The sequence below is a fragment of the Coloeus monedula genome, assembly GCF_965178545.1.
Source record: "Coloeus monedula genome assembly, chromosome: 9".
In the NCBI taxonomy this organism is placed as follows: domain Eukaryota; kingdom Metazoa; phylum Chordata; class Aves; order Passeriformes; family Corvidae; genus Coloeus; species Coloeus monedula.
This window is the reverse complement of record NC_138789.1, coordinates 15,424,888-15,439,899: the sequence shown is the minus strand read 5'-3', so window position 1 is coordinate 15,439,899 and position 15,012 is coordinate 15,424,888. Positions and strand designations below refer to the sequence as shown.

The 15,012-nt window shown below is 38.4% G+C and overlaps 1 protein-coding gene across 1 annotated transcript in view; it reads left to right on the top strand.

Annotated features, from left to right (window-relative positions):
• The first annotated feature begins 38 nt into the window (after window positions 1-38).
• Window positions 39-15,012, top strand: part of RPAP2 (RNA polymerase II associated protein 2) — a 35,570-nt gene continuing 20,596 nt past the window's right edge. The window contains exons 1-10 of the mRNA XM_082286824.1: window positions 39-103; window positions 979-1,024; window positions 1,768-1,882; window positions 2,565-2,663; window positions 3,712-3,777; window positions 5,015-5,103; window positions 7,293-7,328; window positions 8,160-9,093; window positions 9,406-9,500; window positions 11,249-11,329. Of these exons, the coding sequence (XP_082142950.1) occupies window positions 55-103; window positions 979-1,024; window positions 1,768-1,882; window positions 2,565-2,663; window positions 3,712-3,777; window positions 5,015-5,103; window positions 7,293-7,328; window positions 8,160-9,093; window positions 9,406-9,500; window positions 11,249-11,329 (1,610 nt within the window). The 5' untranslated portion in view covers window positions 39-54. The remainder of the gene's footprint in view (window positions 104-978; window positions 1,025-1,767; window positions 1,883-2,564; window positions 2,664-3,711; window positions 3,778-5,014; window positions 5,104-7,292; window positions 7,329-8,159; window positions 9,094-9,405; window positions 9,501-11,248; window positions 11,330-15,012) is intronic.

The following is a 15,012-nucleotide window of genomic DNA, read 5'->3' as shown; positions in this document are numbered from 1 at the left end:
CGCCGCAGCAGCAGCTCCGCCCCGGGTGAGAGGTCGGCGGGCGGAGCGGCGGTGATGGCGATGATGGCGGCCGGGACGGGCAAGCCCCGCCGGCGGCGCGCAGGTGGGGGCCACGTTTCGCGGGCCGGTCCCCCCACTCCCCCCGCCTGGCGCTTTGGGCTCTCCCTGTGCCCCCAGGCCGGCACAGCGGCGGACTCGCCCAACCCGCCATGCCGGGGAGAGCGGCGGGCCGGCCGTGGTCGGCTCTGTGGGCCTCTGCCGGGCCGGGCCGGACCGGACCGGGTGCGGGGCCGTGATGAGCGGCGGGCCGGGCAAGGCGAGGCAGGGACCCGGCGCCCCCTCAGGCTGTGAGGGGACAGCCCGCCCCGGCGCGCCCTGAGCGTCGCACGCGGGCTGTGTCGGGGTGGTGCAGCTAGCTGGTCAGAGCGCTGCGTCCTTCCCAGGATAACAGCCCGGTATCTCCCCTGCCTGTTGCTCTTGTCGTAGGGGAGCAGCTGCCCGGGGCACCCGTGTCGGAAGCTGGGTCAGGGCTCGCTGGCGGCAGCGAGGGCGGCAATAGCGGCTCTGTGTGAGGGTGCCGGCGTTGGACCTGGCCCGGAGCAAAAGCCTGCGGTGGGACAGCCGTGGGGACAGCAGTGGGGACAGCAGTGGGGTGCAGGAGTAACGCTGGCCTGGAGGGCCAGGGGGGTGTGGCTGGCACAAAATTATTGTCAGAATTATTCTTTCCTTTTTTGTGTATACAGGATACGATGAATGAGAGTGTGAGAAGAGTTGGGCCTGTCTGTTTTCACACTTTAAAAGTGTGTCTAACTGGTTGCTGAATACCAGCTTACTGAAATCACAGCCATCAAAAGCAAGTTACTAAGCAATTATCTTGATTGTGCTTACAGTTTAGAGGTTTTAATATTTTTCAGGTTCCAGCATTTTCCTCTGTTAAGAAAATACACTAATTTGTATATTTTTATATTTGATTTCTAGGAAATAAGCATTCAGCTGATCTGAAAAATGAAGATGCTGCTCAAAGGTATAATTTGAGAGGAACAGTACATGCGTGACATTTGTCTTGTTTTGCCTCACTTTGAAATTGCAGTCTTTGCATTGCAGAGGCTTTAGTTTTTCAGAGTACTATGACCAACTTCAGTAAATCACCAGCATCAACATCATGCAGATATGTTTGAAGTGATGCTGTGTAACTTCTAACAGCACGCACACCTCAGCATTGTGTAATATACTAAAAGTGTGTAATCTAAATTGTATTTCCATAGCCTGTACTCCTTGCTTTTTGCCATCTTAACTTCTTTGCATACCTGCCATTTATAATTATTTACATCAAAAAACACTCAGGAAGTGGGATTTGTTTGGTTTATTCCTTCCTTTACTTTGTAACCTCACACTCAGTCAAGTCCCAGTCCTTTTTTTCTTCCTATTCTTCATGTCTTACCCAGTTCCTGTTTTCCTGACAGCACTCCATAAATTGTCCCAGGCTCTTTGTCCAGTCAGTTCTGAGTTTCCCTCTTGCAAGAAAATTTGGGGAGTGTATTGCAATACAGTGAGAATCAATACTTTTCTTGACCAGCAAATAAAGCAAACCAATATAAAATATGTAACTCTTTGTGGTTATAACAGAATTACTAGTCCAGTTACTTGTTGCTTTGGTGTGATGCAGGAAAATGTAAGCTACTGTATTTCAGAAAAAAAGATAAAAATACAATCAGAAAATTTATAGAAATCTGCCCTCTGTATCATTCAGTGTCTGTTCTGTTACAGGAAAGCAGCTCTGGAGGCTGCACTGAGAAAGAAGATTGAATTTGAGAAAAAAGCATTGTCTATTGTTGAACAGCTCCTGGAAGAGGACATTACTGAAGAGTTCCTTCTAAACTGTGTAGGTGTTGCAAGTTTTTATACCGTTTTGTATCTTAGTGTGGTACTTTTTCTTAAAAGTTTTTGGAACCATTTGCTGCAGTTTAAAATAGACAAACCGTCCATTCCCTCTTGTACCAGCTCTGATAACGATTTCCTTATTTTTACGCGTTCTGCAGTGAAAACGTGCCCTAGTTTTGCAGGGCTGTATACACTGATGAATCCTCGCTCTTTTATCACAGCTTTTGTTTATACCTCTCTGGTTCTGGACTGACAGATGAAGTATAAAAAATTTAGGTCTACCTCATGCCATCTGTAAATTTAGACAAAGTCTCTAAAATGCACCACTGTTACCTGGCAGCACAGTTTTGTTGGAATGGTATGATGATTAGTCTTGTTAAGGTTGTAAATAGGCTGATAAATAGGTGTGCAAAACATGTAAACAGAGGAAAATTACAGAAATAGGGGCCACATTAGAGGCAACATTATGAAGGTCTTGTATATGTAAAAAGAAATGTCCATGTCTGTTTTCTTTCTCTGTTTACCCTTTTCCTTTTTTCCTGTGTAGGTTCTCAATGTTTATTAATATTAATAGATAACTGTTATAAAATTTAAGATATTTATATGCTTAAGAGATGGTTTGGGTACAAAAAAATGACAAGTTTTCCAGTATCTGTTGTTGAACTATTTTCTTGTCATTTTAGGGAAAATGTATTACTCCATCTCACTATAAAGACATCGTTGATGAACGGTCTATCATCAAGCTATGTGGTTATCCTCTATGTCACAATAAACTGGAAAACGTAAGTTGCTTTTTATTAATCCTGTTATCAAAGGAACCTTTTCACAATTTTTATTCTCTTGCATTTTCTTTTTAGTTTTAAAGTTAGAATATTAAGCAGAGATTACTGTCAAATAATGAACCAGGCATTATATCATTCCATTTCAGTATAATCCTTCTGAAGTCAAAGGTAAAATTTGATGAGTAGACAGGAGTTACTGTATGACAGAATCAGTTACTGAATGATGGGAATCACAATGCATGGATCTGTGTCAACAGTGATAAAGATGACTGAGTTGTGGCTTCATGGCCTTCCTTTGTGAATGAAAAAAAGCTTCGAAATCTTGTTCTTTTGTCAGTGTAGCAAAAGATGTCTATGAGAAGGATTGACATGAAAAAATAATACAACACACGGATATTATTATGTGAATGCATATACGTATGCTATGAAAACGTATGTCAACTGTGGCAAGATCAAAGCTATCCTTCTTTAGGTGTGATATATCAGAGCTTAAGCTGAGCTCAAAGGTCAGTTAGATAACCTGTGATATAATATCAGTGCTACATGTGATTATCTGAAAAAAATCAACTCAAGTACAAAACAATATACTGTTTTGGACTTCATATATTTGCACAGATGTTAATTTCAAAACTGTTACAGTTTACATAAGTTCCTCTCTGGGTTTGCCTGGGTAGTGGCTGGGTCTGACAGTACAGTCTCACAGCATATAAATATCTCTGGATTAAAGAAGGACCTCTATGTAAGTGCTCAGCACTTGCACATGAGGAAAGCTTCTGCCATGGCAGCTCCACTGTTATATGTTTGGTACTGGTTTTCTTATGGAGCTGGCTTTTACTGATTTTTGAGATGTATATGATTAAAGATAAATTGCCTTTCTTACATCTGAGAAGGTGCAACATCAGAAGAATTGAGAGGAAAGGTGGTTGTAGTATGCAGTTCAGTTAAATAGAATATATTGCACGTGTCCACAGATGTGAATTAAGAATGAAGTTTTCTCTGTAGTCACGATGGAACTGACAGTCTTGCTGATGAAAATGTATTGTTTTAGGTGCCAAAGCAGAAGTACAGAATTTCAACAAAAACGAACCGAGTTTATGATATCACTGAAAGAAAGGTATGGTAACAAGTCTGTTTCTAGAATGTGTTTAATGGTAGCAACATCAGAAATTCATTTTTTAACAGCATTCATATAGTGGCTCGATTCAGAGAAAAATGCATTTGATTATTATGAAAATAATTTTCACAAACTGTTAGAATATGAAATTTTTGTGCATTTCACTTTCTAGGTTATGTCTTTGGTAAGACAAAATACATGTGTTTTCTAAGTTTAAACATAAAATGGAAAGTTTTACTTGGATATCAGTTTGAATGTGGCACAGCTGATCTGTTAAAGACATTTGTGAAGAAGTGTTCTTTATTTTGCTCCAGCACAGTCAGTGAGCTTTAGGAGGGTCAAAGTGCACATCCTTTTCAATCACTGAAGTTTGCAGTAGTGTAGTACAAGTTACATCTTACATATTCCTTAGTGTTCCTTTTCGGGGAACACTTAGGTTTCTTTTTGAGGAGTTTTCAACATAAAACCTAACTCTTCACAAAATACTTTTTTTCTGGAAGCATGTTCACACATGTGGTTGCATAAAAGTCATCTTTGACAGTTCACAGGATACGCAATCACCTAAAGACACTTAGACATTAAATGGTAAGATAAATGTTACCAGTTACAGAACAAATTTCTTCAGTGTCAGTAGTATGCATTCCTCTGATTAAAACTCTGGGATACACAAAATTTTAGGAATTGCTTTCTCGAGCAACTAGGCAAGACTCCAGCAAGAAGTAGGATGCTTTGCTGTCCTCCCTTGAGATGCAAGTTTGCAAATCAATTTTTCAAAGATGCTGGAGATTTTTAGGTGTTGTTCCAAGTATTGCAAAATACCAGGTTCTCTTGTGAACCAAAATTTTCATTATTAAACACCTGAATTTTAATGTGTGTCTTTGAAACTGTATTAACAGCATATTGGGTTATGGGTTGCTCTTTGAACAGTTTGGTTTGTTGGGGTTTTTTTAAATTATTGTTACATAGAATCCAACGCTGATTTGCTTCCCAGTGTGTAATAAAAGTGCAGAAAGCAGAAAAATGGGGAAGAAAGAAGCAGCTAAATGTGGCTTGTGGGAATGGGATAGGCCCATTTGATAGGTTGGGTTTCTCAGGTGAACTAAAAACCTGGCTATAGCCTTGAAAAGAAATGTGTATTGGTACTTAATTTTACAAGCATTAAAAGGAATTACTTTTGTACTTTTCTATGTATTAAAGTTGGCCTTAGTCATGTTTTCTTGCTTTCTCTCATTGCCAGTGCTTTTGCAGCAACTTTTGCTATAGAGCATCTAAATATTTTGAAGCTCAAATTTCCAAAAGTCCGGTATGGATGAGAGAAGAAGACAAGTAAGTATAATCTTATACATTCATTGCACCTTTTGAGAATATTATTTCTATATACAGGCTGCAGTGGTAATTAAATAGCTGCAGCGCATCAGAGTGATTTGGCTGAAGCAGAGGTAACTGATGTTAACACATTAGCTTAGCATGGTGTTTGTTTTAAAAGTGTTGCTGCTGTATGGATTACAGTAATTGACATGGTTCAGTACTACTCACGTGTACTTAGTAGACATGACCATGTTAGTTTAGAGGGCAGACGAGTCATAAATAATAGTTAACTCCTATTAACTTTAAAATGTACTTACTAGGATTGAATTTTGACAAACCATACAATGTACAGGTTGAATTAATCTTAACCTGTTACAAGAGATTTTCTAATTTTAGCATAGCACTTGGCATCGATCTTAAGCTTAGACTGTAAATGCTTGCATCTGAAAGCAGACTATAACATGAAGAGCTTGTTTATCTGATATAAATTTCAGATTGCCCATTTCTTGTTCTTCCTGTAATACATGTTTTGGGACAGTGTCATGCAGTCTGTGTTCCTAGCTTAGGAAACATTGGCTTGCAAGTAATCAGTGGAGCCAATGGGTGTCACTGTTGAACAATGAACACTTGCATAAAGAATGTTCAGCAAATTTATTCATTCTCAAAGACACTACTTCTCAAAGTCTCCTGGTTTCCAACAGAAGAAACTAGGTGGACTTATATGTGTCATATGAAATATCTGATTAGTGAGAGAAGAGCTTTTGAGCAGCCTGATTGGATCTGAGGTATTCTAGTAGGTAAAACTAGACTCTTCATTAAAAGTTTAAGTTTACCAGTGCTTTTGAGGTATTGTTTTTCTGTCTTTAAGAAAAGTATTTCTAAAATCTCCCTTTATTCTTCACATCAGAAGTGTATAGTTGTGGTATGCTTGACATAGTTAATTATTTATTTTGGGTGGTGGTGGGGAGGCAGGATTTTCAAAAAACAAACAAACAAACTCTCAGTAGTTCTTGGCTAGCTACACCTCTTTGCACAACCAGTACATGTGCACACACCAATACACATTTACACAGTAGAATATCTGAAATTCCTGTGACAGAAAAGACTACAACCTGCACTTAAAACTCCGAAGAGTTATATGGAGCTAATAATTTAAATCACTCTGTTACCACCTTTAGTTTCCAAACGTAGTTTATTGGTATGAGTGGTGCAGCTTTACATCTATTTAAACCTGTGGGGTCTTTTACATACTGAAAGGTGCTTGTGCATTGACTTGCATTTAGTGCCTGCCTAAAAGGTTCTCTTTCAGTCATAGGACAGATGAGATTTTCAACACTTGGTATTGGATAACAGGAATAGCATTGTGATGCTGCCTCATAACTGAATGGAAATAGAGCTTTGGAAAGAAACTCATCAGAATTTGTTTAGTAATGTTTTTAGTTTCTGGAAACCTTTGAAAATGATTTTCTTAAGAAAATTTTAACTTGATAGCCTAATTTTTAACAAAGTAAAATTTAAAATAAATTAAAATATCCTGAAAATTCATATTTTTGCATTAATTAAAACATTTTCCTATAACTAGCCCAGGATTGTCTTTACTAGAGGAACTTTATGGTCTGTGAGGATCTTGGCATGTTCAGTTTGTTAAAGAGGAGACTAAAGGGTGATCTGAAAGTAGTGTACAACTAGTTAAAAATAGAAAGATTACAGAGCCAAACTATTCTTGGTTGATGGCCACAAGTAATTGCATGAATGGTTCAGGTTGGACATTGGGAAAAAAACTGTGCTAAGGTTATGGTGGAATGAAACAGGATACTCCGCAATGTTTTGAAATCTCCGTCTTTGCTGCTTTTCAAGATTTAAACTTCATGAATTTGTGGCTGACATAACCTAGCGCTGGTGAAGTTGCATTTCAAGCAGGAGGTCAGACTAGAGCCTTCCAGAGGTCCTTTCTGAAAAACATTTGTGTGACTTGGTGACTGTGTTAAATTCTGTTCACTGTAACAGCGATGCGCTGCGGGCACACAAGTCATGCTCTCTGTACACGTGTGCACAAACCTGCTCTTGCTAGCCTTGCTTTGAACAGAGGGTGTTGGACTACAAGATCCTCAGATGTTCCTTCCAAACTCAACTATTTTTGTATTTCTTTGTATTTCAAGAGAATAGATTGAGCAGGAAAATACTCATTCTGTGTCGTCTTTTTGCAGACCACCAGACATAGAGCTGCTGAAGGAGGGACAGAGGTACACTGAAAAATTTGTTGTTGTTGTATCCATCTATAGCTAGAAATTTTAGCATCATGGCAGATGAAAAGGGAATCTTTGATTTACTCTGTTATAGAAAAGAGCTTACTAGAACCTATTGCAAAGGTTTTTTTTCTTTGTGATTCTAACCCAGCATATTTGATCTGTATGATTTAGTGTACAGCTGCTCTTGGATTGTGTGTCTTAATTGAGCCTGTTGAAATCTGAAACAAACGCACTGTTTGTACTTTGAATATTTTATGCCATCTATTCTTTATAAAGAAAATTGTGCCAATTATATGTGATGAAAGCTTCTGCACTTCTTAATCTAAAAGGTCTATATCAGCCAGAATGAAATCACACTACTCTGTCATCTCGCTGTACCTCACTGTGTATTGTGCAACTTTCTGTTTCCTTTCGCAAAGCGTTGCCATTAGGTGGCAAACATATATGCTGAAACAGCTCAGCTGTCCCCCTGATTTAAGGGTACTATGTTCCCGTATGTGTTAGCATGCCTGTCTTCATTTTAAAATTGCACTATTCATGATGCTAAATTTTACATTGGTCTGCTGTCTTTAATAATACCTTGTTGTTTTCTAACTGCCAATAATCAGCTGAGAACTTGCTTCTTTATACTTGTCATCTTGATTGTAGAACAGTGCAACTCTTAAGAGTTCAAGAAGACTTTTAAAAGAGCTTCTTAAAGCAAAAAATTACACTTCTGCTATAAGGGGGGAAAGGCTTTGTTTATCATTCTTATGTGAGAATGAAAAGCTATTGCAGGTAAAAGCCATTTCTTATTTCACTGATGGCTTATGTTTTCTATTGTAGTGGGCAGTCTGGAGAAGAGGTGAAACTACGTGATGAAGTAATTAAAGCATCCGACATTGAAAATCCTAGGATATCTTCAGATCCATGTGAATCTGCTTCTCATGACACAGCCAGTGACAGCAGTACTGATACTGAACAAGAATTTGTTTCTTCTGTCCTACCAGGAAGTCAGTCAAGTTCAGCCAATTTTGCACAGCAATTGCACAGAAAAAGCATCCTCAAAAAGAAGCATGTTCAGAAGGTCCGTGCCAGGCCTAAAACTGAAGATGCAGATGTGGTAGAAGCCATTGAACAACTCTCTCATTGTAAAATAGACACTCAGGAAGAAATACATGCTTGCTCTGTTCATAATGAAGTAACTGCACCACCTTCAAACAATACTGCTCTTGGGAAATCAAGTGCTTCAGAAATCTGTGTAAATACGTGTGGATCACAGATAGTTTTTCTAGGTGTGAGCAAAAGAGGAGCAGAACATCTTAAAAGAACACTAGCTAAGTCAACAGAACATAAAAACCCTGAACTGCATCCAGTTAATTCCAAAGGCAGTTTATTAGAAGTGCTTAGGCAAACACTTATGGAATGGAGAACTGAGGAAACTTTAAAATTTCTCTATGGCCCGAACTATACTTCTTTGTGTTCATCAGAGTGCATAGTATCTGCCAACCAGGAGTCTGAAGAACTTGATGAGGATGACTTAGATACAGCTGATGATCTCAACACTATTGCTGTAGGGGAGTCTCAAAACAGCTTGAATTACTCTTTACCTTTCACAGGCTCAGGTGGAATACTTAAACCTGTTCCTAGTTACGAAAAGTTAAAAGAAGAAACAGAGTTCCTAGAAGTCCGAGTAAAAGAGTTCTATGAAGGAAAGTACATCTTGGCTGAAGAGGCAGCGACACAAGCACAGGCAGGGGAACATCCTAGCAAAGACAAAGTGAGTGTCTGGTGGAACAGTATGGAGGCTGTATAAAGTCTGAACAGGCCTTGAAAGAATTATTACTTTGTTTCTGTTATCATAAGTGGATAAGTATCTCACACAGGGAAAGAGAAAATTATGTTAGCTGCATACTGTATGTTGCATCAGATTATGCAATTGTCTGCCCATTAAAAATTAGTTTGGGGTTTTTTCTCTTCAGAGATAAGTTACTTAATGTTTAAATACTTACTGATTATCTGTGACTGTTTTGATGTACTGACTTTAATTAAACACTAGGTTATAGCTGTTAAAGTTTTTTGTCTAATACAGGATGATCAGCAGGAAGATCTCACCTTCCCACTTGTTGATTCAAATGCACAAATGCAGATTAGGAAGCGAATTGTCCTTGAAAAATTGACGAAAGCGTAAGTACTGTTTACTTCGGTGAATGTCAGTCTGAAGTTGGTGCTCATTCATCAATGTTTTAAGTAACAAACACTGTGCAAGGATGGGCCTGGCTTTTTCTAGGTGGCCCTTGTCATAACTTAAGCCCATTATTACCCTAAAGGACTTACTTATTTCTGCAGCAGTCAGCTGTAGTACAGTTGCAGGTGACAGTTTGCACAGTCTGCATGTACCAACTACTCAAGTTTAAACTGAAACCTTGAAGTTGCTTGAGAGGAGTACAAGTATTTGTTTTGTACATTAAGCATACTGTTACTTGTAAACAAATCTCTGTAATCCTTTAAGCAAAGGTCTTAGAGTTTCTAACGCACGTTTGGATGGCTGATACCGGTATGCCCCTAGCTACAACCATTAAAGGCCCTCAGAACTGAATCTTAAAATTTTCCCAACATCAGACCTTCTTCACATACATAAAAGGGCTTTGGAGTCACACAAAAAAGATTAAGGCATTTCTCACGTAGCTGTTCGAATTATTAAATTGTCAAAGTTGATAGGACCTCGGAAATATTCTCGTTGTCAAGGCAATGCAGATAAATGAGTGTTTAAAAGTCATGATTCTGTTGGTTTTTTTTAGGGGGGGTATTTACTTCTCTATCATTGTAGCTTGTGTTACCTAGCCAAACTAGGTTTTACAGAAGCTTTTTTTTTTTTTTTAACTTAAAAACCTCACAACCAACTCCCCATCCCTGCCAAAATAAAAAGTAAATCCTTTCTGTTTTTCTCTACCTGCAACATGTGGATAGGCCACAAACATGAAATCAAACCACCCCCCAAGTGTCATGTCTCTAAGTGTCGACTGTTTTAAATTTCCTGAGGTGATGCAGTCGTCCTGTCACGAATCAAGAGATCATTTTCATTGTGATAAAGCAACTAATATGCCCAACATTGTGAGAGTCCTGTGTTCAGTTTTTGTAACCATGCAGTGATATACAGGAGAACAGAAACCTTAAGTCTTCCAGTAATACTGATACACTATGTGTTACATGCGTATAGTGCAAATAACTGGATATTCAAATGCAAGAGCATATTAACTATTAAATAAATAGAGGCAAGAGTTTAATCCTAAGTGTGAAAAACAAAGGATGTTATTTGGGAATCCCGACAACGAGTTGAAGAGTATGTGCAGTTTGTGTGGTCTGTCCGTTTTTATGCACAGATAAGTAAGGAGGAAACCTGTGTTTTTCTCTCTTTTGAAATTTTCTGATAACTGTCATCTGGATTTCAACTATCGAGCTCACAGTGGACTGATATTTCTGTTGCATCTATGTGAGTCTGAGGTTAGCAGGTATATTATGTGTGAATACCTCATTTAGACATGCAGTTTCCTTTTGAATTGTTATTATAAATATATAGTAAATATAAACCTTCAAAAATTTGTAAGGCCTGTAGTTCTAGTCCTCAAAATTGTATGAATATTTTTCAGAACTGAAAGGTGAAATTAGTAAGAATATGTATGTAGAACTATATTTAAATCTTCGCGTTCACACTGAACTAGAACTTATTTTTAAAAGCAGGCAGTTGCAAAGTGAAGGTGTTGTCCCAAACACCACACAGAGGCAGCTGAAGTGAAAACTGCAGGCCTGATCTGCTGCACAAAAGTCAATCTCCTCCTTTTTAGTAACTTTGATGTGCTTTGGTGGAAGTCTTACTTGAGAAGAAACGAGAAAGAGAGGACAGTGTCTATTGACTGGTGTCTTTTGCCTTCTAGATTATCTGCAGTTTTGGGCCCTCTTCAGATTGCTTCAGGCGATGTTTATACAGAGCTAAAAAGTCTTGTCAAAACTTTCCGGTGAGTATTGGTCTATACTTAGAGATTCTTATAAATTGATTAATTAAACATGCTGTTGAATGATTTGTGGTTTGGGCACAGAGAGGGCCCTATTGCAGATTTGCTCTTTTCTAGCTGTGTGTTTGTGTAGCTAATGTCACATTCCCTGTGGACTAACAAGTCAGGCCTTTCCTTGCTCCTGACAGTGGCTAGGTCACCAGGAGTATTTGTAGATTTTTTAAAAACTAGGCCAGTGGTCTCTGGAGGATGCTGGTGAGTCTTTTAAAGGTTCTGCTACCTCGTCACCTCCTATTAAGCATGAGTTTCTGAGATCTGTCCCTTTCTTTTGCTCTGGCTCCTTGCAGCTGGGCTAAATGGTTTTAATCTGATTAATAATTTTTACCACTAACTTCCTGAGTCAGTCAGTTGCATCTGTCTTGTTCCTGATTTCAAAGGGAAGTAGATCTAGTGGGCACTTCTATCACCACCAGCAAAGCTTCTGCTTCACGCAGTAGGACTAAAGACAGTATTTGGAAACAGTGAGATAAAGAAGGAGGGAAAGCAGAATGATGGTAACTTCTCTGAACATTTTTAGGTTTTCTTTGGGAGGCAACTCTCATAAGTTGGACCTAGATTGTGTCTTGCATCCTCAAGTATTGTCAGAAAAAGAGCAACAGCAGTTGTTAACTGTGTGTGCATTGTCACTCTTGAAACTCCTTCCCACATCCTCAACCTGCCTGAGGTTTACATGTAAATTTTCCAAAATACATTCATGTGGCATGTGCCACAAGGAATCTAGGCTTTGGTGAATAGAAACCCATCTCTACCCGATTCCTTATGATTTGTCCATGTCTGGAAGAACACCACTAAATGGTGTCTGTGCAAGATTTCTTACTGTGGAAGATTCTTCCTTTCTGGTAACTCTGTGCATTATCTCTTTTAAATAAAAACATTGATACTATTTGAATTTGATTCTGTGATTGCAGTCTTTTAAGTTCTGATTAACCTTTTATTTTAACAACACCACTGAAACCAGCAAAGATATTTTGTATATAGTGTATAGATAACTATTATTTGAGTAAAATCTTTGTGTCTTAAAACTCTTTCGTTGCTCTGCAGTTTAAATGCTTAATAGTCACTTTAGCTTGTGGATTGATAAAACTGGAGAAACTACCTTTGGTGTCTTTCAAATTACTTTTGTATGATTGATTATGTAAGAAGGCCTGGAGGTTCTCAAAAACAGAACTTCTGTTTTAAATAATTTTTGCTATTCAAAGACAGTGGGGCATGAATATAAATTTTTCACAGTGGTTTATAGCAAATGAGACTTGAAACCAAAATAGACTTCTAAAACATATATATATAAATATATATATATATATAAATGTGTATATATATATATACACACACACACACACATATCTGTGGGTGTACAAAATGGAACCAAATCAAATTTATTTGGACTTTGACCCAATACCTGGTTCATGTAGCAGTAGTTCATCATAATTTAAAGGTTTCCCCTAATCTGTTTTGATCTCTTAGATGACACTTTGTGAGTTTATTTTTGTGTCTTTTGTTAGGAAGTAAGTTGAAGGTAATGGTAGCGAGTTCTTGGTGTTCTCTTACTGTGAAGATTCCAGATCAGTTGCTTGGAAATTCAGGATTTTGGATGGGGGATGGCTAAAGACAAAATGCCATATAATAATATAATATAATATAAATCTCAAAATAACTGGAGTTTTATTGTCACTGATAGTTAAATACAAAAATACAGGAAGTAGGGCCCAATGGTTTTTATTGCTTCCCTTTCTTCTTCTTGCATTACTGATATGAAAGGTCTGTTGATACACAAGAGCTAGCTCATGGATATTGAGATGAAGGCATAGACTTGAATCTCCAGTTTGGTATGTAGGTTTAAGTTTATTTATTAGGAGTAGTCTCTTAAGTTTTGGATTGAATGCTTTGGCAGGGAGACTTGAGATAAATTTTAAATGGTGTTTGCATTTACAGGGTATAGAAATTCAAATGTTACTTTCTTTGTTAATGTTGTTCAGATGCTTAATGACAATGGAGGAGCATTGATAAATGCTTGAGCTCGTTCCTGCTTTTGGTACTGAAGATATTTCAGGCTGAAGAGCTTGCCAAAGAGGGTAGTAGATAAAACACATGGCTGTAGCAGAGCTTAGCTTAAGAAGGGTGAAAGAGCATGTGGTGAACTAAGCAACAACGATTTTCAGCTCCATTGGTTTTTAAAGGAACACTTGCAGTTCAGCCTCCTTTGGGCAGCATTTTATTCAATCACCACTACTAAGAAACACACTAGAGAGATCTCAAGAGACATTTTAGAATGGTTAGAGCTCTTCCCAAACAAAGTCCCTCAGTGCCTGTAAGCTTTTGTTACGAAAACTGAGATGTCAAATAATTCTCCAGAGTGTGGAGGGGCACTTTGTTAAAAGATCAAGTGAAAATTAGCTTCTTATATATAAATTGAGGATAAATGATTTTGAATGTGTGGTTGGGTTTTTTAAGGCATAATATTTAATTTTGAAAATAGGATTCCTTCTGTATTTTATGGTTGCAAGTATTTTAATTCCCATTACGGAGCTCATCATTGACATTGAACTCTACCAATTAATCAGATGTGAGATGTGTTCAAGACTTTTTGTCACAAGTTTGTTTTATCATGTGTCCAAGACAGTCTTTTAGCTTTTAAGTATATGTCATTAATGCATGTTATCTTGTATATGTACTTATTAATACCTATTTTACCTGTTACTGTTGTTAAGTGAAATTTTAGGTTCTGGGTTTCAAGTCAATCAGTAGTACTTGGTTGTAGACAAAGTTCTGTGTGGAAATAGGGGAGTATCAAGATGTTAATGACTTTTTCTCAAGTAAATAGGCTTTTCTCAAAGGAAGCCTGAAGTTAAATAGTAGCTTATTTTTTGCTGGTTGTCATCAAACTAAATGATATTACACTATGTAAATGTGTTGCTGTTTTCCAGGAGGTAGAGAAGCTGTCTTTTATGGTTAAATTGGTCTAGTTGAAACCTAAAGAAAAACAATATATGCTTCCATATTTGCCCGTGCCACCCTGGATTAAAGTTCACTCATCTTAGTGCAAGTTTTGGAAAAAATACAGGTAGCTAAGGTTCCCTAAAGTCAAAACTTTGCATCCTAATCCCATGAAGTCTATTTCCTGATTTATGGAATGGGCAGATTCTTGAACTGCAGTTATATATGCCCACACCTGCAAATCTGGATGTGGGAAGGAAAGGCTGCTGCGTTTGCAAAGATGCTGGGTTTACTGGTTTTATTCACTGTGGATTCCTCCAATTTCCCTATTGGAGTTCCCTTCTTTTACAGGCTGGGCACTAATCAGTTATCAGGAGGTCATCTGAGGTGGAACTTTTATGCATTTTACTCTTTAGTCCTTTATCCTGGAAGCTTCTGCTACTTGGATCCATGTGCTCAGTCAGGCTGCTTCACAGGGTGTGAAAACTGCGTGGGTCCTGCTGGGTGGCTGCAGCGTCTCTTGCTGGAGTGAACCACAGGACCCGCAAACCAGCAACTAAGCAACCCACACTATTTGGGATCATCCAGCTTGCCTAGCTTACATATCCTGCCCTACACAGGCCAAGAAAGTAGGCACAGTCCGTTTTGGGAAGTTGCATATTGTTTTCTTTCTCTAGGTAGGTGAGGGAGAA